This window comes from Plectropomus leopardus, chromosome 3, assembly GCF_008729295.1.
Source record: "Plectropomus leopardus isolate mb chromosome 3, YSFRI_Pleo_2.0, whole genome shotgun sequence".
NCBI lineage: Eukaryota > Metazoa > Chordata > Actinopteri > Perciformes > Serranidae > Plectropomus > Plectropomus leopardus.
The window spans coordinates 14,202,691-14,226,871 of NC_056465.1; the positions used below are offsets into that span (position 1 = coordinate 14,202,691).

The window sequence follows — 24,181 nt, forward strand, 5'->3', positions numbered from 1 at the left end:
TGGGTTCGACTCCAGCTTCAGCCCTTTGTTGCATGTTGTCCTCCCTCTCTCCCCCTTTCACATGTATACTATGTACTATCAAATAAAGGTGACTAAGTTCAAAAAAATCTTTAAAATAAATAAAATTCTCCAACGTCAGAAGTTCACTGTATATTTAAGATTGAGGTTGCGGTTCATCCATTAGCCGTGTTTCATCCACATAAGACATAAAGTTCTGTAATGTCGGATTTGTCTCTTCCCTTCTGTTTTATGTTACCACTTTTATAAGCACAAGCCATATGTTTATCCATTTATCCTTTACTTCCAGCTGTCCACTTCGACCTCTTTTCTAGCTTGTGTGCTAACTAATTTTCAGTCCTCGCTTGTAACTACGCTTTTAATCACTCTCTCACTGATGATACAAAATAGTACCATACCATAGTGTCCAATCCAACACTTTAAATTTGAGGTGTTATACTCATATTAGAAAAACAACGAGTTCAAAGCACTTACAATTAACACCACTCAATGTGTTTTATCATTTCTGCGGAGTTGTGTCTCTCATGTATCTGTGTCTCTCTGCCTGTCGGCGGTGTCCCAGGTTCAGGAACTCTGTGTGCCAGCTGGCAGTGCCTAGAGGTCCCCCGCGGCCCTCCACCCAGCCTGGCTGTTCAGTTTGTGGGCTCCGGGGCCTCCTTGTCGGGCATGGACGTGGAGCTGGTGGGCAGCCGCTACCGCATGTCGCTTGTCAAAAAGAGATTCGCCACAGGTAACTCAAAACACAGACACTTCAACATATGACACTATGTACCTCTTACACCACGTGTCTATCCATCCCCCTGAGGATAGAAATATGCCCAGTGATATAACTGTTGCATCTTTTCCTCTTTTTTTCGACTAGGTACACAATGACGTTTTTTTGACATGCTATACTATGATGTTTTTTTTCCATTTTTTCAACATACTATACTATGACATTTTATTGCAAGTTTTTCTTACATGCTATGCAATTTTTTGTTTTAGTTTTTCCGATGGGCTTTGACAAATTTTTCATCTTTTTAGTCTGCTATCCTGGGACTTGGGTTAGGCCGACATTACCTCTCCTTCGGTTTTTCCAACATGCTATATACTGTGACATTTTTTCCCAGTTTTTTTTCAACATGCAATACTATAAGATTTTTTTTTTTTTTTTTTTTTTACATACTTTACTATGACTCTTCTCGGCATGCAACATTATGACTTTTTGTTCAGTTTTTTCAACATGGTAAAATATTACTACACTATACTCATGCTATACTGTAGTGTTTCTTTTTTTCATGATTTTGACGACATACTGTATAATGATGTCTTGATTTTTGAGAACATCCTATACTGTGATGTTTTTTCATGATTTTGTACAAAATGCTATACTATGAACTTTTTTCGTGGTTTTGGATGATAAATGAAATACGGTACTATGATTTTTTTATGCAATTTTAAACAACATACTATACTATGAAATGTTTATACCAATTTTGACTAAATGCTATTTTGATGCCATTTTTCACAACAAACTTTACTATGACATTTTTCTGGCATTTTAGGCAACATACTTCACTGTGACTATTTTATGCAGTTTTGAATGACATACTATAATATGACTTTTTCATGCCATTTTTGATGACATACTGTAATATGACTTTATTCATAATATTTTGCAGGTCATACTGTTGAAGGATTTTTTCATATTCATGATATTTTGCACCACCATTTTTTATGCATTTTTGGACGACATACTATAGTATGAGATGATTTTGCATTTTTGGATGACGAACTATACTTAGACATTTTTTTTGTTTTTTTGGACCACATACTGCATGTTTTCATACCATTTCAGATGACATACTTTACTGTGACGTTTTCATGCATTTTTGGATGACAAACTATAGTATGATTTTTTTGCATTTTTGGATGACATACTATACTATGACATTTTTATACAATTTTGGACGACATGTGTACTATACTGTCACGTTATTATAACATTTTGGAAGACACACTACACACTTTTTCAACATGCTATTTTATGTCGTTTTGGGCATTTTTTTCGACATGGTATACTTTGAAGTGTCTCTTCCAGCTATAATATTTTGTTTCAGCCAATTTTTTGACCTGCCAAATATGAGATTTTTCAACGTACTTTAAGTAGGACTTTTTCAGCCATTTTTTCAACATGCTATATTATGATGTTTTTATCAATGTGGTATACCATAAAGCATCTCTTCAAGCTGTAATATTTGGTTTTCTGCCATTTTTTCGACATGTCAAAATTTGCTGTTTTTCAACATACTTTACTATGTCATTTTCAGCCATTTTATCGACATGCTGTATTATGATGTTTTTGGCCTATTTTTCCCACATCCTGTACCATGACGTGTCTGTACAAGCTATAATATGTGGTTTTCAGACATTTTTTGACATGTCAAAATTTGAGATTTTTTAACAAACAAATTTGACCTATTTTGGCCTTTACTTCCACATTGTATACAATGACACATCTCTACAAGCTATTATATGTTGTTTTCAGGCAATTTTATGACCGGTCAAAATTTGAGATTTTTCGAAATAGTATACTATGGCGTTTTTGGCCATTTTTTTGACATGCTAAATTATGAAGTTTTTTTTGCCTTTTTTGGCCTTTATTTCCACATTGTATACTATCATGCATCACTACAAGTTATTATATGTCCTTTTAAGGCATTTTTATGACAGATTAAAATTTAAGATTTTTGGACATGTGGTGTCTATGGCCATTTTTTTGACATGCTAAATTAAGATTTTTTTTTCCTTTTTTGGCCTTTAGTTCCACAATGTATACAATGATGTGTCTCTACAAGGTATTATATGTTGTTTACAGACATTTTTACGACGGGTCAAAATTAGAGATTTTTCGACACAGTATAATATGGCTTTTTGGCCATTTTTGGCCATGCTAAATTATGAGGTTTTTGGCCTTTTTTGGTCTTTTTTTCCACATTGTATACAATGATGTGTCTCTACAAGTTAATATATGTCCTTTTAAGGCATTTTTATGACGGGTGAAAATTTGAGATTTTTCGACATACTATACTATGGCGTTTATGGCCATTTTTTTTGGCCATGCTAAATGATGAGGTTTTTGGCCTTTTTTGGTCTTTATTTCCACATTGTATACAATGACGTGTCTCTACAAGGTATTATATGTTGTTAATAGGCATTTTCATAGCTGGTCAAAATTTGAGATTTTTCGAAATAGTATACTATAGCGTTTTGGCCATTTTTTTTGACATGCTAAATTATGAAGTTTTTTTGCCTTTTTTGGCCTTTATTTCCACATTGTATACTATCATGCATCACTACAAGTTATTATATGTCCTTTTAAGGCATTTTTATGACAGGTCAAAATTTGAGATTTTTCGACACACTATACTATGGCGTTTTTGGCCATTTTTTTGACATGCTAAATTATGAATTTTTTGCCTTTTTTGTCCCTTATTTCCATATGGTAAACTATCATGCATCTCTACAAGCTATAATATGTCTTTTTACAGGCATTTTTATGGCCGGTCAAGTTTGAGATTTTTCAACATACTATACTATGGCGTTTTTGGCCATTTTTTTACCTTTATTTCCGCATTGTATACTTTGACGCATCTCTAAAGGCTACTTTATGTCGTTTTCAGGCATTTTTATGACGGGTCAAAATTTGACATTTTTCTGCATACTATACTATGGCGTTTATGGCCATTGTTTTGGCCATGCTACCTTATGATATTTTTGGCCTTTTTTGGTCTTTATTTCCACATTGTATACAATGATGTGTCTCCACAAGGTATTGCATGTTGTTTACAGGCATTTTCATGGCTGGTCAAAATTTGAGATTTTTCGACCTATTATACTATGGCGTTTTTGGCCATTTTTTTGACATGCTAAATTATGAAGTTTTTTGCCTTTTTTGGCCTTTATTTCCACATTGTATACAATGATGTGTCTCCACAAGGTATTATATGTTGTTTACATGCATTTTCATGGCTGGTCAAAATTTGAGATTTTTTGACATAATATACTATGGCGTTTTTGGCCATTTTTTTGACATGCTAAATTATGAGGTTTTTGGCCTGTTTTAGCCTTTATTTTCCACATTGTATACTAATATTCAACTCTACTAGCTATAATATGTCATTTTCAGCCATTTTTATGACGTCAGAATTTGACATTTTTCGAGATACCGGTGACCAGTATGATACTATGAGTTTTCTGTCATGACTTCTGAAGGATGGAGACACCTGTTGAAGCTTCAATCAGCACACGTTTAATGTGAGTAAAAGTATAAGTATACAGTTATAATTACAGTTACAATGAACACTAGAACAATAAATAAGTACAACATAAATGAAAAAAAGCACAACAAACTAAAACAAAAACTACAAATGAGGACAAGTACAACTGAGACAGAACAAAGAAAGCTGGCTGACACAAATCACACAGAAAAAAAGTAGTATTTATTTAATGCCATGAAGCAGATGGTAGGTATCAATTACTAACATGTCAGGTACTAGACTTCTTTTAAAGAAAGAGGCATGTATTTCTGTTGCTAAATTTACTGGCACTGGTCCAGCTCAGGTATCCATGGTCAGCTTGCAGGCAGTAAGACTTCACCATATGTAGGTTGTTATTTCCTTGAGGTAGAAAATAAAGTCTTAAACTAGCTATTGAGGATGCGTAACCATACAAATCCATGCTAGTATGATTAACATTTGACATCTTTTGACATACTATGATATGGCGTTTTTGGGCATTTTGTTGACAAGCTACATTATGTAGTTTTTGGCCTCTTTTGGCCTTTATTTCCACATTGTATACTATCATGCATCTATACAAGCTATAATATGTAGTTTTACGCATTTTCATGACCAGTCAAAATTTGAGATTTTTTCAACATTCAACAAACTATGCTATGGTGTGTCTCTACACGCTATTTTATGATGTTTTTAGGTATTTTCAGCTGTTTTTAGGACATGTCATATTTTGACAATTTTGCCTTACTAAAGCCTTGCTTTTTCGGTCATTTATTCAACATGCCATATCATGGTGTTGTTGGCCATTTTTATAACAAACTGTGCCATGGCGTGTCTCGGCGCGCTATTTTATGCTGTTTTGAGGTGTTTTCAGCTGTTTTTTGGCCATTTTTTTTGCAACAAACTAGCTATGGCGTGTCTTTCGCACGCTATTTTATGCTGTTTTGAGGTGTTTTTTGCTGTTTTTTTGGGACATGTCATATTTTGACATTTTTGCCTTACTATAGCCTTGCCTTTTTGGTCATTTTTTTGACATGCATTATTTTGGTGTTTTTTTTTTTGGCCATTTTTGCAACAAACTATGCTATGGCGTGTCTCTGCACGCTATTTTATGCTGTTTTTTGAGGTGTTTTTAGCTGTTTTTTTTGGACATGTCATATTTTTTGACATTTTTGCCTTACTATAGCCTTGCCTTTTTGGTCATTTTTTTGACATGCATTATTTTGGTGTTTTTTTTTGGCCATTTTTGCAACAAACTATGCTATGGCGTGTCTCGGCACGCTATTTTATGCTGTTTTGAGGTGTTTTTTCAGCTGTTTTTTTGGACATGTCATATTTTTTGACATTTTTGCCTTACTATAGCCTTGCCTTTTTGGTCATTTTTTTGACATGCATTATTTTTGGTGGTGTTTGGCCGTTTTTTTGCAACAAACTCTATGCTATGGCGTGTCTCGGCACGCTATTTTATGCTGTTTTGAGGTGTTTTCAGCTGTTTTTTTTGGGACATGTCATATTTTTGACATTTTTGCCTTACTATAGCCTTGCCTTTTTTTTCATCATTTTTTTTTGACATGCATTATTTTTATGGTGTTTTTTGGCCGTTTTTGCAACAAACTATGCTATGGCGTGTCTCGGCACGCTATTTTTGCTGCTGTTTTGAGGTGTTTTCAGCTGTTTTTGGGACATGTCATTTTTGACATTTTTGCCTTACTATAGCCTTGCCTTTTTGGTCATTTTTTTTTTCACATGCATTATTTTGGTGTTTTTGGCGTTTTTGCAACAAACTATGCTATGGCGTGTCTCGGCACGCTATTTTTATGCTGTTTTGAGGTGTTTTCAGCTGTTTTTTTGGACATGTCATTTTTTTGACATTTTTGCCTTACTATAGCCTTGCCTTTTTGGTTTTTTTGACATGCATTATTTTTTGGTGTTTTTTTGGCCGTTTTTTTTTGCAACAAACTATGCTATGGCGTGTCTCTGCACGCTATTTTATGCTGTTTTGAGGTGTTTTTTAGCTGTTTTTTGGGACATGTCATATTTTGACATTTTTTGCCATACTATAGCCTTGCCTTTTTGGTCATTTTTTTTTTTTTGACATGCATTATTTTGTGTTTTTTTGGCCATTTTTTTGCAACAAAACTATGCTATGGCGTGTCTCGGCACGCTATTTTATGCTGTTTTGAGGTGTTTTTCAGCTGTTTTTGGGACATGTCATTTTTTTTGACATTTTTGCCTTACTATAGCCTTGCCTTTTTTTGGTCATTTTTTTTGACATGCATTATTTTGGTGTTTTTTGGCCGTTTTTTTGCAACAAACTATGCTATGGCGTGTCTCTTGGCACGCTATTTTATGCTGTTTTGAGGTGTTTTTTTTCAGCTGTTTTTGGGACATGTCATTTTTTGACATTTTGCCTTACTATAGCCTTGCCTTTTTGGTCATTTTTTTTGACATGCATTTTTTGGTGTTTTTTTGGCCGTTTTTTTTTGCAACAAACTATGCTATGGCGTGTCTTCGGCACGCTATTTTATGCTGTTTTGAGGTGTTTTTTTTCTGTTTTTTGGGACATGTCATTTTTTGACATTTTTGCCTTACTATAGCCTTGCCTTTTTGGTCATTTTTTTTTTGATGCATTTTTATTTTGGTGTTTTTGGCCGTTTTTTTGCAACAAAAACTTTATGCTATGGCGTGTCTCGGCACGCTATTTTATGCTGTTTTTTTTGGTGTTTTTTAGCTGTTTTTTTTGGGACATGTCATTTTTTGACATTTTTTTGCCATACTATAGCCTTGCCTTTTTTTTTCATTTTTTTTTTTTTGGACATGCATTATTTTGGTGTTTTTTGGCCGTTTTTTTTTTGCAACAAACTATGCTATGGCGTGTCTCAGCACGCTATTTTATGCTGTTTTTTTTTTGGTGTTTCAGCTGTTTTTTTGGGACATGTCATATTTTGACATTTTTGCCTTACTATAGCCTTGCCTTTTTTTTTGGTCATTTTTTTTTTGACATGCATTATTTTGGTGTTTTTTTGGCCGTTTTTTGCAACAAACTATGCTATGGCGTGTCTCGGCACGCTATTTTATGCTGTTTTGAGGTGTTTTTTTCAGCTGTTTTTGGGACATGTCATTTTTTTTTATTTTTGCCTTACTATAGCCTTGCCTTTTTTTTTTGTCATTTTTTTGACATGCATTTTTTTGTGTTTTTGGCCATTTTTGCAACAAACTATGCTATGGCGTGTGTTTGGCACGCTATTTTATGCTGTTTTTTAAGGTGTTTTTTCAGCTGTTTTTTTTTGGACATGTCATTTTTTTTGACATTTTTTTGCCTTTTTGCTATAGCCTTGCCTTTTTTTTTGGTCATTTTTTTGACATGCATTATTTTGTGTTTTTTTGGCCGTTTTTGCAACAAACTATGCTGCTATGGCGTGTCTCAGCACGCTATTTTATGCTGTTTTTTGAGGTGTTTTTTAGCTGTTTTTGGGACATGTCATATTTTTGACATTTTTGCCATACTATAGCCTTGCCTTTTTTTTTTCATTTTTTTTGACATGCATTTTTTGGTGTTTTTTTGGCCGTTTTTTGCAACAAACTATGCTATGGCGTGTCTCGGCACGCTATTTTATGCTGTTTTTTTGTGTTTTTTTCAGCTGTTTTTTGGGACATGTCATTTTTTGACATTTTTTGCCATACTATAGCCTTGCCTTTTTTTCATCATTTTTTTTGACATGCATTTTTTTATGTGTTTTTTGGCCATTTTTGCAACAAACTATGCTATGGCGTGTTTTTTGCACGCTATTTTATGCTGTTTTTTGAGGTGTTTTTCAGCTGTTTTTGGGACATGTTGTTTTTTTTGCCTTACTATGTCATTTTTTTTCACATGCATTTTTTTTTGGTGTTTTTGCCATTTTTGCAACATTTATAGCCTTGCCTTTTTTTGCTTTTTTTTTTTGCATGGGACATGTCATTTTTTGATTTTTTTGACATTTTTTTTTGGGTGTTTTTGTTTTTTTTTGGCCATTTTTTTTGCAACATTTTATATGCTATGCAAAACTTTCTGGCTGTTTTTACGCTATTTTATGCTGTTTTTTTGGTGTTTTTTCAGCTGTTTTTTTTTGGACATGTCATGTCATTTTTGACATTTTTGCCATTACTATAGCCTTGCCTTTTTTTTCATTTTTTTTTTTGTCATGCATTATTTTGGTGTTTTTTTTGGCCGTTTTTGCAACAAAAACTATGCTATGGCGTGTCTCGGCACGCTATTTTTGCTGTTTTTTTAGGTGTTTTTTTCTGTTTTTGGGACATGTCATTTTTTGACATTTTTGCCTTACTATAGCCTTGCCTTTTTTTCATTTTTTTTTTGACATGCATTATTTTGGTGTTTTTTTTGGCCATTTTTGCAACAAACTTGCTATGGCGTGTCTTGGCACGCTATTTTATGCTGTTTTTTGGTGTTTTCAGCTGTTTTTGGGACATGTCATCATTTTTTTGACATTTTTGCCATACTATAGCCTTAGCCTTGCCTTGCCTTTTTTTCGGTCATTTTTTTGACATGCATTATTTGTTTTTTTTGGCCGTTTTTTGCAACAAACTATGCTATGGCGTGTCTTGGCAGCACGCTATTTTATGCTGTTTTTTGGTGTTTTTTTGCTGTTTTTGGGACATGTCATATTTTGACATTTTTGCCTTACTATAGCCTTGCCTTTTTTTTCATTTTTTTTTTTTGATGCATTTTTTTTTTGTTTTTTTTTGCCGTTTTTGCAAAATATGCTATGGCGTGTCTCGGCACGCTATTTTATGCTGTTTTTTTTTTGGTGTTTTTTTGTTTTTTTTTGGACATGTCATTTTTTGACATTTTTGCCATACTATAGCCTTGCCTTTTTGGTCATTTTTTTTTTTTTTTTGACATGCATTTTTTTTTGTTTTTTTGTTTTTTGTTTTTGCAACAAACTTTGCTATGGCGTGTCTCAGCACGCTATTTTATGCTGTTTTTATGCTGTGTTTTTTTTTAGCTGTTTTTTTGATGTCATGTCATTTTTGACATTTTTGCCTTACTATAGCCTTGCCTTTTTGGTCATTTTTTTGGACATGCATTTTTTTGGTGTTTTTTGGCCGTTTTTTTGCAACAAAAACTATGCTATGGCGTGTCTCGGCACGCTATTTTTATGCTGTTTTGAGGTGTTTTTTTAGCTGTTTTTGGACATGTCATTTTTGACATTTTTGCCATACTATAGCCTTGCCTTTTTTTTTTCATTTTTTTTTTGCATTTTTTGGTGTTTTTTTTTTGGCCGTTTTTGCAAAATTCTATGCTATGGCGTGTCTTTTTGCACGCTATTTTATGCTGTTTTGAGGTGTTTTTTCAGCTGTTTTTTGGACATGTCATTTTTTGACATTTTTTGCCATACTATAGCCTTGCCTTTTTTTTGGTCATTTTTTTTCACATGCATTTTTTTGTTTTTTTTTGCCGTTTTTTGCAACAAAAACTATGCTATGGCGTGTCTCTGCACGCTATTTTATTTGTTTGGTGTTTTTTTTGGGACATGTCAGCTGTTTTTGGGACATGTCATTTTTGACATTTTTTGCCTTACTATAGCCTTGCCTTTTTGGTCATTTTTTTTTTTTTTGACATGCATTTTTTTGACATTTTTGCCATGTTGTTTTTGGCCATTTTTTGCAACATTTCTATGCTATGGCGTGTTTTGCACGCTATTTTATGCTGTTTTTTTGAGGTGTTTTTTTAGCTGTTTTTTTTGGACATGTCATTTTTTGACATTTTTGCCATTACTATAGCCTTGCCTTTTTGGTCATTTTTTTTCACATGCATTTTTTTGGTGTTTTTTGGCCGTTTTTTTGCAACAAACTTGCTATGGCGTGTCTCTTGGCACGCTATTTTTGCTGTTTTTTGTGTTTTTTAGCTGTTTTTGGGACATGTCATTTTTTTGACATTTTTGCCATACTATAGCCTTGCCTTTTTTTCATTTTTTTTTTCATGCATTTTTTTGGTGTTTTTTTTGGCCGTTTTTGCAAAACTATATGCTATGGCGTGTCTCTGGCACGCTATTTTATGCTGTTTTGAGGTGTTTTTTTAGCTGTTTTTTGGGACATGTCATTTTTGACATTTTTGCCTTACTATAGCCTTGCCTTTTTTTTTGTCATTTTTTTCACATGCATTTTTTTTGGTTTTTTTTGGCCGTTTTTTTTTTAAACTATGCTATGGCGTGTCTCGGCACGCTATTTTATGCTGTTTTGAGGTGTTTTTTTAGCTGTTTTTTTGGGACATGTCATATTTTTTTTTGACATTTTTGCCATACTATAGCCTTGCCTTTTTTTTTCATTTTTTTGACATGCATTTTTTTGGTGTTTTTTTGGCCGTTTTTGCAACAAAACTCTATGCTATGGCGTGTCTTGTCACGCTATTTTTTTGCTGTTTTTTGAGGTGTTTTTGGAGCTGTTTTTTTTTGGACATGTCATTTTTTTTGACATTTTTTTTTTTTGGCCATTTTTTGCTTTTAGCCTTGCCTTTTTTTCATTTTTTTTTTGCATGCATTTTTTGGTGTTTTTTTGGCCGTTTTTTGCAACAAAACTATGCTATGGCGTGTCTCTCTGCACGCTATTTTTTATGCTGTTTTGAGGTGTTTTTTTAGCTGTTTTTTTGGACATGTCATATTTTGACATTTTTGCCATACTATAGCCTTGCCTTTTTTTTCATTTTTTTTTCACATGCATTTTTTGGTGTTTTTTTTTTGCCGTTTTTGCAACATTTATGCTATGGCGTGTCTCTCAGCACGCTATTTTATGCTTTTGCTTTTATGCTGTTTTGAGGTGTTTTTAGCTGTTTTTTGGGACATGTCATATTTTGACATTTTTTTTTGCCATACTATAGCCTTGCCTTTTTGGGACATGCATTTTTTTTTGGCATTTTGCAACAAAACTTTGCTACTATAGCCTTGCACTTTTTATGCTTTTTGAGGTTTTTTTCAGCTGTTTTTTTGGGACATGTCATTTTTTGACATTTTTTGCCATTTTTATAGCCTTGCCTTTTTGGTCATTTTTTTTTGACATGCATTTTTTGGTGTTTTTTGGCCATTTTTGCAACAAACTATGCTATGGCGTGTCTCGGCACGCTATTTTATGCTGTTTTGAGGTGTTTTTTTTCTGTTTTTTTGGGACATCATTTTTTTGACATTTTTGCCTTACTATAGCCTTGCCTTTTTTTCATTTTTTTGACATGCATTTTTTTGGTGTTTTTGGCCGTTTTTGCAAAAACTATGCTATGGCGTGTCTCTGCACGCTATTTTATGCTGTTTTGAGGTGTTTTTTCAGCTGTTTTTGGGACATGTCATTTTTTGACATTTTTGCCTTACTATAGCCTTGCCTTTTTTTTGTCATTTTTTTTTTCACATGCATTTTTTGGTGTTTTTTTGGCCGTTTTTTTTTTGCAACAAACTATGCTATGGCGTGTTTTGGCACGCTATTTTTATGCTGTTTTTTTGAGGTGTTTTCAGCTGTTTTTGGGAGGGACATGTCATTTTTTGACATTTTTGCCATACTATAGCCTTGCCTTTTTGGTCATTTTTTTTTTGGTCATTTTTTCATGCATTTTTTTTGTTTTTTTTGGCCGTTTTTGCAACAAACTTATGCTATGGCGTGTCTCAGCACGCTATTTTATGCTGTTTTTTGAGGTGTTTTTTCAGCTGTTTTTGGGACATGTCATTTTTTGACATTTTTTTCATTTTTTCCTTTTTTGCCTTACTATAGCCTTGCCTTTTTTTTCATTTTTTTTGACATGCATTTTTTTTTTGTGTTTTTTGCCGTTTTTTTGCAAAAACTATGCTATGGCGTGTCTCGGCACGCTATTTTATGCTGTTTTTGAGGTGTTTTTTTTCTGTTTTTTTGACATGTCATTTTTTTTGACATTTTTGCCTACTATAGCCTTGCCTTTTTTTTGGTCATTTTTTTGACATGCATTTTTTTGGTGTTTTTTTTTGGCCGTTTTTTTTTAACAAACTATGCTATGGCGTGTCTTTGGCACGCTATTTTATGCTGTTTTTTGAGGTGTTTTTAGCTGTTTTTTTGGGACATGTCATTTTTTGACATTTTTGCCATACTATAGCCTTGCCTTTTTGGTCATTTTTTTTTTGACATGCATTTTTTGGTGTTTTTGGCCGTTTTTGCAACAAACTATGCTGCTATGGCGTGTCTCTGCACGCTATTTTATGCTGTTTTTTGAGGTGTTTTTTTCAGCTGTTTTTTTTGGGACATGTCATTTTTTGACATTTTTGCCTTTTAGCCTTACTATAGCCTTGCCTTTTTTGGTCATTTTTTTTTGACATGCATTATTTTTTGTGTTTTTTTGGCCATTTTTTTGCAACAAACTATGCTATGGCGTGTCTTTGCACGCTATTTTATGCTTTTGTTTTTTTGAGGTGTTTTTAGCTGTTTTTTTTGGGACATGTCATTTTTTGACATTTTTGCCATTACTATAGCCTTGCCTTTTTGGTCATTTTTTTTTGACATGCATTTTTTTTGTGTTTTTTGCCCGTTTTTGCAACAAACTATGCTATGGCGTGTCTCGGCACGCTATTTTTTATGCTGTTTTTTTGTGTTTTTTTCAGCTGTTTTTGGGACATGTCATTTTTTTGACATTTTTTTTGCCTTACTATAGCCTTGCCTTTTTTTTGGTCATTTTTTTTTGACATGCATTTTTTGGTGTTTTTGGGCCGTTTTTTTTGCAACATTCTATGCTATGGCGTGTGTCTCACGCTATTTTATGCTGTTTTGAGTGTTTTCAGCTGTTTTTTTTGGGACATGTTTTTTTTTTGACATTTTTTTTCCATACTATATAGCCTTGCCTTTTTTTCATTTTTTTTTCACATGCATTTTTTGGTGTTTTTTTGGCCGTTTTTGCAACAAATTTTGCTATGGCGTGTTTTGCACGCTTTTTTTTGCTGTTTTTTTTTTGTGTTTTTTCAGCTGTTTTTTTTTGGGACATGTCATTTTTTGACATTTTTTTTGACTTTTTGCTATTTTTTGCCTTTTTTTGGGTCATTTTTTTTGCATGCATTTTTTTTTTTTTTTTTTTTCATTTTTTTTTTGGAATGTCATTTTTTTGACTTTGCTATGGCGTTTCTTTTTGCATTTTTTATGCTGTTTTTTTTTTGTTTTTGCAGCTGTTTTTTATGGGTGTCATGTCATTTTTATGCTGTTTTTTGGTTTTTAGACATGTGTCATTTTGACATTTTGCCTACTATAGCCTTGCCTTTTTTGTCATTTTTTTTTTTCATGCATTTTTGGTGTTTTTTGGCCGTTTTTTTTTGCAACAAACTATGCTATGGCGTGTGTCTGCACGCTATTTTATGCTGTTTTTTTTAGGTGTTTTTTTGCTGTTTTTGGGGACATGTCATATTTTGACATTTTTTTTGCCTTACTATAGCCTTGCCTTTTTTTTTTCATTTTTTTTTTGACATGCATTTTTTTTGGTGTTTTTTTGGCCGTTTTTTTGCAACAAACTTGCTATATGCGCGTGTCTCGGCACGCTATTTTTATGCTGTTTTTGAGGTGTTTTTTCAGCTGTTTTTTTGGACATGTCATTTTTTGACATTTTTTTGCCATACTATAGCCTTGCCTTTTTTTTTCATTTTTTTGACATGCATTTTTTGGTGTTTTTTTTTTTTTTTTTTGCAAACAAACTATGCTATGGCGTGTCTCGGCACGCTATTTTTATGCTGTTTTGGTGTTTTTAGCTGTTTTTTGGGACATGTCATATTTTGACATTTTTGCCATTACTATAGCCTTGCCTTTTTTTTTCATTTTTTTTTTTTGCATTATTTTGGTGTTTTTTTGGCCGTTTTTTTTGCAACAAACTATGCTATGGCGTGTCTCGGCACGCTATTTTATGCTGTTTTGAGGTGTTTTCAGCTGTTTTTTTTGACATGTCATTTTTTGACATTTTTGCCTTACTATAGCCTTGCCTTTTTTTTGGTCATTTTTTTGACATGCATTTTTTTGTTTTTTTTTGGCCGTTTTTTTTTTTTTTTGCTATGGCGTGTCTTTCGGCACGCTATTTTTGCTGTTTTTTGAGGTGTTTTCAGCTGTTTTTTTGGACATGTTTTTTTTGACATTTTTTTTTGCCATACTATAGCCTTGCCTTTTTTTTTCATTTTTTTGAACATGCATTTTTTTTGTGTTTTTTTTGGCCGTTTTTTTTTTGCAACAAACTATGCTATGGCGCGTGTCTCGGCACGCTATTTTTTGCTGTTTTTGAGGTGTTTTTTTTTGTTTTTTGGGACATGTCATATTTTTTGACATTTTTTGCCTTACTATAGCCTTGCCTTTTTGGTCATTTTTTTCACATGCATTTTTTGGTGTTTTTTTTGGCCGTTTTTTTGCAACAAACTATGCTATGGCGTGTGTTTTGGCACGCTATTTTATGCTGTTTTGAGGTGTTTTTTTAGCTGTTTTTTTTTGGACATGTCATATTTTGACATTTTTGCCATACTATAGCCTTGCCTTTTTTTTTCATTTTTTTTGACATGCATTTTTTTGGTGTTTTTTTTGGCCATTTTTGCAACAAACTTTGCTATGGCGTGTTCGCACGCTATTTTTTTTTGCTGTTTTTTTGAGGTGTTTTTGTTTTTTTGGGACATGTTTTTTTTGCCACTATAGCCTTGCCATTTTTTTTTTTTTTGACATTTTTTTTTTGCATTTTTGCCATTACTATAGCCTTGCCTTTTTTTTTTCATTTTTTTTTTTTTGCATTTTTTTTTGTGTGTTTTTTTGGCCGTTTTTTTGCAACATTTTTATGCTATGCTTGCGTGTGTCTTTTTTCACGCTATTTTTTGCTGTTTTTTGAGGTGTTTTTTTGCTGTTTTTTTTTTAGGACATGTCATTTTTTGACATTTTTTTTTGCCATTTTTGCTATAGCCTTGCCTTTTTTTTGGTCATTTTTTTTCACATGCATTATTTTTTTGTGTTTTTTTTTGGCCGTTTTTGCAACAAACTATGCTATGGCGTGTCTCTGCACGCTATTTTATTTTTGCTGTTTTTTGGTGTTTTTTTGTTTTTGGGACATGTCATTTTTTGACATTTTTGCCATACTATAGCCTTGCCTTTTTTTTCATTTTTTTTTTGACATGCATTTTTTTGGTGTTTTTTTTGGCCGTTTTTGCAACATTTTTGCTATGGCGTGTTTTGGCACGCTATTTTATGCTGTTTTTTGAGGTGTTTTTTAGCTGTTTTTGGGACATGTCATTTTTTTTTTGACATTTTTTTGACATTTTTTGCCATACTATAGCCTTGCCTTTTTGGTCATTTTTTTTTCATGCATGCATTTTTTTGGTGTTTTTTTTTGGCCGTTTTTGCAACAAAACTATGCTATGGCTGTCTCTTTTTGCACGCTATTTTATTTTATGCTGTTTTTTTTGAGGTGTTTTTTTTGTTTTTGGGACATGTCATTTTTTTGACATTTTTGCCATTACTATAGCCTTGCCTTTTTTTCGTCATTTTTTTTTTTTCATGCATTTTTTTTGGTGTTTTTGGCCGTTTTTGCAACAAACTATGCTATGGCGTGTCTCACACGCTATTTTATGCTGTTTTTTTGGTGTTTTTTTTTCAGCTGTTTTTTTGGGACATGTCATTTTTTTGACATTTTTTTTGCCATTTTTGCTATAGCCTTGCCTTTTTTCATTCATTTTTTCAACATGCATTTTTTTGTGTTTTTTTGGCCGTTTTTTGCAACAAACTATGCTATGGCGTGTGTCTCACACGCTATTTTATGCTGTTTTTTGCTGTGTTTTTTTTCAGCTGTTTTTGGGACATGTCATATTTTTTTGACATTTTTGCCTTACTATAGCCTTGCCTTTTTTTTTCATTTTTTTTTCACATGCATTTTTTGGTGTTTTTTTTTGTTTTTTTTTTGCAACAAACTATGCTATGGCGTGTCTCGGCACGCTATTTTATGCTGTTTTTTTCTGTTTTTCAGCTGTTTTTTTTTTTATGTCATTTTTTGACATTTTTGCCATACTATAGCCTTGCCTTTTGGTCATTTTTTCATTTTTTTTTTGCATTTTTTTTTGTGTTTTTGGCCGTTTTTGCAACAAACTATGCTATGGCGTGTCTCGCACACGCTATTTTATGCTGTTTTTTTGAGGTGTTTTTCAGTGTTTTTTTGCTTTTTGACATGTCATTTTTTGACATTTTTGCCATACTATAGCCTTGCCTTTTTTTGTCATTTTTTTTTTGCATGCATTTTTTTGGTGTTTTTTGGCCGTTTTTTTTTGCAACAAACTATGCTATGGCGTGTCTCGGCACGCTATTTTTTATGCTGTTTTGAGGTGTTTTTTAGCTGTTTTTTTTGGGACATGTCATATTTTGACATTTTTGCCATTACTATAGCCTTGCCTTTTTTTTTTCATTTTTTTTTCAACATGCATTATTTTTTTTTGTTTTTTGGCCGTTTTTTTGCAACAAACTTGCTATGGCGTGTCTCGTGCACGCTATTTTTTATGCTGTTTTGAGGTGTTTTTAGCTGTTTTTTGGGACATGTCATATTTTTTTGACATTTTTTGCCATACTATAGCCTTGCCTTTTTTTTGTCATTTTTTTTTCACATGCATTTTTATGTGTTTTTTTGGCCATTTTTGCAACAAAAACTATGCTATGGCGTGTCTGCACGCTATTTTTTATGCTTTTTTTTTGAGGTGTTTTTTAGCTGTTTTTGGGACATGTCATTTTTTGACATTTTTTTTGCCATTTTGCTATAGCCTTGCCTTTTTTGGTCATTTTTTTTTTCACATGCATTTTTTGGTGTTTTTTTTGGCCGTTTTTTGCAACATTTATTGCTATGCTATGGCGTTGTCTTGCACGCTATTTTTATGCTGTTTTGAGGTGTTTTTTTCAGCTGTTTTTTGGGACATGTCATATTTTTTGACATTTTTGCCTTACTATAGCCTTGCCTTTTTTTCATTTTTTTTTCATGCATTTTTATTTGTGTTTTTTTTGGCCATTTTTTGCAACAAACTATGCTATGGCGTGTCTCTGCACGCTATTTTTGCTGTTTTTGAGGTGTTTTTTTCTGTTTTTTTTTGGACATGTCATATTTTTTGACATTTTTGCCATACTATAGCCTTGCCTTTTTTTTTGGTCATTTTTTTTTTGACATGCATTTTTTGGTGTTTTTTTTTGTTTTTTTGCAAAAACTTTGCTATGGCGTGTCTCGGCACGCTATTTTATGCTGTTTTTTTGTGTTTTTTTCAGCTGTTTTTTGGACATGTCATTTTTTTTTGACATTTTTGCCATACTTAGCCTTGCCTTTTTTTTTGTCATTTTTTTTTTTGGACATGCATTTTTTTTTGTTTTTTTTGCCATTTTTTTGCAACATTTTTGCTTTGGCGCTTGGCTTTTTTTGCATGCACGCTTTTTTGCATGCTGTTTTTTGTTTTTGTTTTTAGTTTTTTGACATGTCATTTTTTTTTGACATTTTTGCCATACTATAGCCTTGCCTTTTTTTTCATTTTTTTTTGACATGCATTTTTTTTTTTTTTTGTTTTTTTGCAACAAACTTTTTGCTATGGCGTGTTTTCGGCACGCTATTTTTGCTGCTTTTTTGAGGTGTTTTTTAGCTGTTTTTGGGACATGTCATTTTTGGGACATTTTTTTTGACATTTTTTTGCCATTACTATAGCCTTGCCTTTTTTTTCATTTTTTTTGGACATGCATTTTTTTGGTGTTTTTTTGGCCGTTTTTTTTGCAAAAACTATGCTATGGCGTGTCTTCGCACGCTATTTTATGCTGTTTTTTGAGTGTTTTTTTCAGCTGTTTTTTTTGGACATGTCATTTTTTGACATTTTTTTGCCATTACTATAGCCTTGCCTTTTTTTTTCATTTTTTTCACATGCATTTTTTTGTGTTTTTTGGCCGTTTTTTTTTTTTGCAACAAACTATGCTATGGCGTGTCTCGGCACGCTATTTTTTATGCTGTTTTTTTTAGGTGTTTTTTTAGCTGTTTTTTTTTTGGACATGTCATATTTTGACATTTTTGACATTTTTGCCTTACTACTATAGCCTTGCCTTTTTTTCATTTTTTTCAACATGCATTATTTTGGTGTTTTTGGGCCGTTTTTTGCAACATTTTATGCTATGGCGTGTCTCAGCACGCTATTTTATGCTGTTTTTTTGGTGTTTTTCAGCTGTTTTTTTGGGACATGTCATTTTTTTGACATTTTTTGCCATACTATAGCCTTGCCTTTTTGGTCATTTTTTTTTCACATGCATTTTTGGTTTTTGGCCGTTTTTGCAATTTTTTTGCTATGGCGTGTGTCTTGCACGCTATTTTTGCTGTTTTTTTTGAGGTGTTTTTTAGCTGTTTTTTTTTGGACATGTCATTTTTTGACATTTTTGCCATACTATAGCCTTGCCTTTTTTTCATTTTTTTGACATGCATTTTTTTTTTTTGGCCATTTTTGCATTTTTTTGTTTTTGCACGCTATTTTGCTGTTTTTTGAGGTTTTTTCAGCTTTTTTTTGCAACACATTTTTTTGCCATACTATTTTTTTGCCTTTTTTGGCATTTTTTTGCATGCTATTTTATGCTTTTTTTTTTATGCTTTTTTTTGCTTTTTAGTGTTTTTTTTCAGCTGTTTTTTTGTTTTTTTTTTTTTTTTTTGACATGTCATTTTTTGACATTTTTTGCCTTACTATATAGCCTTGCCTTTTTTTCATTTTTTTTGACATGCATTTTTTTTTGTGTTTTTTTTGTTTTTTTTGCAACAAAACTTGCTATGGCTGTCTTCGGCACACGCTATTTTTTGCTGTTTTGAGGTGTTTTTAGCTGTTTTTGGGACATGTCATTTTTTTTGACATTTTTGCCATACTATAGCCTTGCCTTTTTTTGGTCATTTTTTTGACATGCATTTTTTTGGTGTTTTTGGCTTTTTTTTTGCAACAAACTTTGCTATGGCGTGTCTCTGCACGCTATTTTTTGCTGTTTTTTGAGGTGTTTTTTTTCTGTTTTTTGGGACATGTCATTTTTTGACATTTTTGCCTTACTATAGCCTTGCCTTTTTTTCATTTTTTTTGACATGCATTTTTTGGTGTTTTTTTTGCCATTTTTTTTTTGCAAAAACTATGCTATGGCGGTGTCTCGCACGCTATTTTATGCTGTTTTTGAGTGTTTTTTTTTTTGCTGTTTTTTTTTGGACATGTCATATTTTGACATTTTTGCCTTACTATAGCCTTGCCTTTTTTTTTTTTGGTCATTTTTTTTTTGCATGCATTTTTTGGTGTTTTTTTTTGGCCATTTTTTTTGCAACATTTATGCTATGGCGTGTCTCAGCACGCTATTTTTTGCTGTTTTGAGGTGTTTTTTTGCTGTTTTTTTTTGGACATGTCATATTTTTGACATTTTTGCCATACTATAGCCTTGCCTTTTTTTCATTTTTTTTCAACATGCATTTTTTTGGTGTTTTTTGGCCGTTTTTGCAAAAAACTCTATGCTATGGCGTGTCTTCAGCACGCTATTTTATGCTGTTTTTTGTGTTTTTCAGCTGTTTTTTTGGGACATGTCATTTTTTGACATTTTTGCCTTACTATAGCCTTGCCTTTTTTTTTCATCATTTTTTTCACATGCATTTTTTTGGTGTTTTTGGCCGTTTTTGCAACAAACTATGCTATGGCGTGTCTTCTGGCACGCTATTTTATGCTGTTTTTGAGGTGTTTTTTTTTTGTTTTTTTTGGGACATGTCATTTTTTGACATTTTTTTTGACATACTATAGCCTTGCCTTTTTTTTCATTTTTTTTTTTCATGCATTTTTTTTTTTGTGTTTTTTTTTTTTTTTTTGCAACAAACTTTTGCTATGGCGTGTCTCTTGCACGCTATTTTATGCTGTTTTTGAGGTGTTTTTTTAGTTTTTTTTTGGGACATGTCATTTTTTGACATTTTTGCCATACTATAGCCTTGCCTTTTTTTTCATTTTTTTTGACATGCATTTTTTGGTGTTTTTTTGGCCGTTTTTTTGCAACAAACTTGCTATGCTATGGCGTGTCTCTGGCACGCTATTTTATGCTGTTTTTTTTTGGTGTTTTTTAGCTGTTTTTTTTTGGACATGTCATTTTTTGACATTTTTGCCATACTATAGCCTTGCCTTTTGGTCATTTTTTTTTTCACATGCATTTTTTTGTGTTTTTTTTTGCCGTTTTTTTGCAACAAAACTATGCTATGGCGTGTCTCGGCACGCTATTTTATGCTGTTTTTTTGAGGTGTTTTTTTTAGCTGTTTTTGGGACATGTCATTTTTTGACATTTTTGCCATTACTATAGCCTTGCCTTTTTTTTCATTTTTTTTCACATGCATTTTTTTTTTTTGTTTTTGGCCATTTTTTTGCAACATTTTTATGCTATGGCGTGTCTTCGCACATGCTATTTTATGCTGTTTTGAGTTGTTTTTTTGTTTTTTGGACATGTCATTTTTTGACATTTTTGCCTTACTATAGCCTTTTTGCCTTTTTTTTTCATTTTTTTTTCATGCATTTTTTGGGTGTTTTTTTGGCCCGTTTTTGCAACAAACTATGCTATGGCGTGTCTCTTGCACGCTATTTTATGCTGTTTTTGAGGTGTTTTTTTCAGCTGTTTTTGGACATGTCATTTGTCATTTTGACATTTTTGCCTTACTATAGCCTTGCCTTTTTGGTCATTTTTTTCACATGCATTTTTTGGTTTTTTTTTGCCGTTTTTGCAAAAAACTATGCTATGGCGTGTCTCGGCACGCTTTTTATGTTTTTTGAGGTGTTTTTCAGCTGTTTTTTTTGGGACATGTCATTTTTTTTTGACATTTTTTGCCATTACTATAGCCTTGCCTTTTTGGTCATTTTTTTTGACATGCATTTTTTATGGTGTTTTTTGGCATTTTTTGCAACAAACTTATGCTATGGCGTGTCTCGGCACGCTATTTTTATGCTGTTTTTTGAGGTGTTTTTAGCTGTTTTTTTTTTTTTTTGGACATGTCATTTTTTGACATTTTTTTTGCCTTACTATAGCCTTGCCTTTTTTTTTTGGTCATTTTTTTGACATGCATTATTTTTTTGTTTTTTTTTGGCCATTTTTGCAACAAACTATGCTATGGCGTGTCTCGCACGCTATTTTATGCTGTTTTTTTTAGCTGTTTTGGTTTCAGCTGTTTTTGGGACATGTCATATTTTTTTTTTTTTGCCTACTATAGCCTTGCCTTTTTGGTCATTTTTTTTTGACATGCATTTTTTGGTGTTTTTTGGCCATTTTTTTTTGCAACAAAACTTTTTATGGCGTGTCTTTGCACACGCTATTTTATGCTGTTTTTTAGGTGTTTTTGCTGTTTTTTTGGACATGTCATTTTTTGACATTTTTTGCCTTACTATAGCCTTGCCTTTTTTTTTGGTCATTTTTTGACATGCATTTTTTTTTGTTTTTTTTGGTTTTTTTTGCAACAAACAACTATGCTATGCTATGGCGTGTCTCTCTGCACGCTATTTTATGCTGTTTTTGAGGTGTTTTTTAGCTGTTTTTGGGACATGTCATTTTTTGACATTTTTTGCCATTACTATAGCCTTGCCTTTTTGGTCATTTTTTTGAACATGCATTATTTTGGTTTTTTTTTTTTTTTTTTTTTTTGCAAAACTTTTTGCTATGGCGTGTCTCTGCACGCTATTTTATGCTGTTTTTGAGTGTTTTTTTTCAGCTGTTTTTTTGGGGACATGTCATTTTTTGACATTTTTGCCTTACTATAGCCTTGCCTTTTTGGTCATTTTTTTTTCACATGCATTTTTTGGTGTTTTTGGGCCGTTTTTTGCAACAAACTATGCTATGGCGTGTCTCTCACACGCTATTTTATGCTGTTTTTGAGGTGTTTTTTTCAGCTGTTTTTTTTTGGGACATGTCATTTTTTTTGACATTTTTGCCATTACTATAGCCTTGCCTTTTTGGTCATTTTTTTCACATGCATTTTTTGTTTTTTTTGGCCCGTTTTTTTGCAACAAATTTATGCTATGGCGTGTCTCGGCACGCTATTTTATGCTGTTTTTTGGTGTTTTTTCAGCTGTTTTTTTGGACATGTCATTTTTTTGACATTTTTGCCATACTATAGCCTTGCCTTTTTTTTTCATTTTTTTTTTTTGACATGCATTTTTTTGTGTTTTTTTTTTGGCGTTTTTGCAACAAACTATTTGCTATGGCGTGTCTCGCACGCTATTTTATGCTGTTTTTTTAGGTGTTTTTTCAGCTGTTTTTTTTTTTTGGACATGTCATTTTTTGACATTTTTTGCCTTACTATAGCCTTGCCTTTTTTTCATTTTTTTTGCATATTTTTTGGTGTTTTTTTTGGCCGTTTTTTTGCAACAAACTATGCTATGGCGTGTCTCGGCACGCTATTTTTTTGCTGTTTTGAGGTGTTTTTTCAGCTGTTTTTGGGACATGTCATTTTTTGACATTTTTGCCTTACTATAGCCTTGCCTTTTTGGTCATTTTTTTTCAACATGCATTTTTTTATGGTGTTTTTTTGGCCGTTTTTTTTGCAAAAAACTATGCTATGGCGTGTCTCGGCACGCTATTTTTATGCTGTTTTTGAGGTGTTTTTTAGCTGTTTTTTGGACATGTCATTTTTGACATTTTTTTTGCCATTACTATAGCCTTGCCTTTTGTCATTTTTTTTGGACATGCATTATTTTTTTTTTTTTGCCATTTTTTGCAACAAACTATGCTATGGCGTGTCTCGGCACGCTATTTTATGCTGTTTTTTTATGGTGTTTTTAGCTGTTTTTTGTTTTTGGGACATGTCATTTTTTTTGACATTTTTTTTGCCATTTTTTGCTATAGCCTTGCCTTTTTTTTTGTCATTTTTTTTGACATGCATTATTTTGGTGTTTTTTTTCCCGTTTTTTTGCAATGCAAACTATGCTATGGCGTGTTTTTACGCTATTTTATGCTGTTTTTTTGGTGTTTTTTTTTTTAGCTGTTTTTTTTTTGGACATGTTTTTGGATATTTTTTGACATTTTTTTTTACTATAGCCTTGCCTTTTTGGTCATTTTTTTTTTTTGCATTTTTTGGTGTTTTTGGCCATTTTTTTTTGCAACAAACTATGCTATGGCGTGTCTCTGGCACGCTATTTTTTATGCTGTTTTGAGGTGTTTTTTCAGCTGTTTTTGGGACATGTCATTTTTTGACATTTTTGCCTTACTATAGCCTTGCCTTTTTTTTGGTCATTTTTTTTTTCATGCATTTTTTGGTGTTTTTTTGGCCGTTTTTTTGCAACAAACTATGCTATGGCGTGTCTCTTGCACGCTATTTTTATGCTGTTTTTTTGAGGTGTTTTTAGCTGTTTTTGGGACATGTCATTTTTTTGACATTTTTGCCTTACTATAGCCTTGCCTTTTTTTTTGTCATTTTTTTTTTTTGCATTTTTTGGTGTTTTTTTGGCCGTTTTTTTTGCAACAAAAACTATGCTATGGCGTGTCTCTGCACGCTATTTTATGCTGTTTTTGTTTTCAGCTGTTTTTGGGACATGTTTTTGCTGTTTTTTTTGGACATGTCATTTTTTGACATTTTTTTGCCATACTATAGCCTTGCCTTTTTTTTTTGGTCATTTTTTGTTTTTTTTTGACATGCATTATTTTGGTGTTTTTTTTTGGCCATTTTTTTTTTGCAACAACAAACTATGCATGGCGTGTCTCTGCACGCTATTTTATGCTGTTTTGAGGTGTTTTTCAGCTGTTTTTGGGACATGTCATATTTTTTTTGACATTTTTTTGCCATACTATAGCCTTGCCTTTTTTTTTCATTTTTTTGACATGCATTTTTTTGTGTTTTTTGCCGTTTTTTTGCAAAAAACTATGCTATGGCGTGTCTCGGCACGCTATTTTATGCTGTTTTT

At 32.5% G+C, this 24,181-nt stretch overlaps 1 protein-coding gene across 1 annotated transcript in view; it reads left to right on the forward strand.

The window, feature by feature from the left end:
• Positions 1–24,181, forward strand: part of fcho1 (FCH and mu domain containing endocytic adaptor 1) — a 101,265-nt gene that overhangs the window by 72,979 nt on the left and 4,105 nt on the right. The window contains exon 26 of the mRNA XM_042514874.1: positions 581–748. Coding sequence (XP_042370808.1) covers positions 581–748 — 168 coding nt within the window. The remainder of the gene's footprint in view (positions 1–580; positions 749–24,181) is intronic.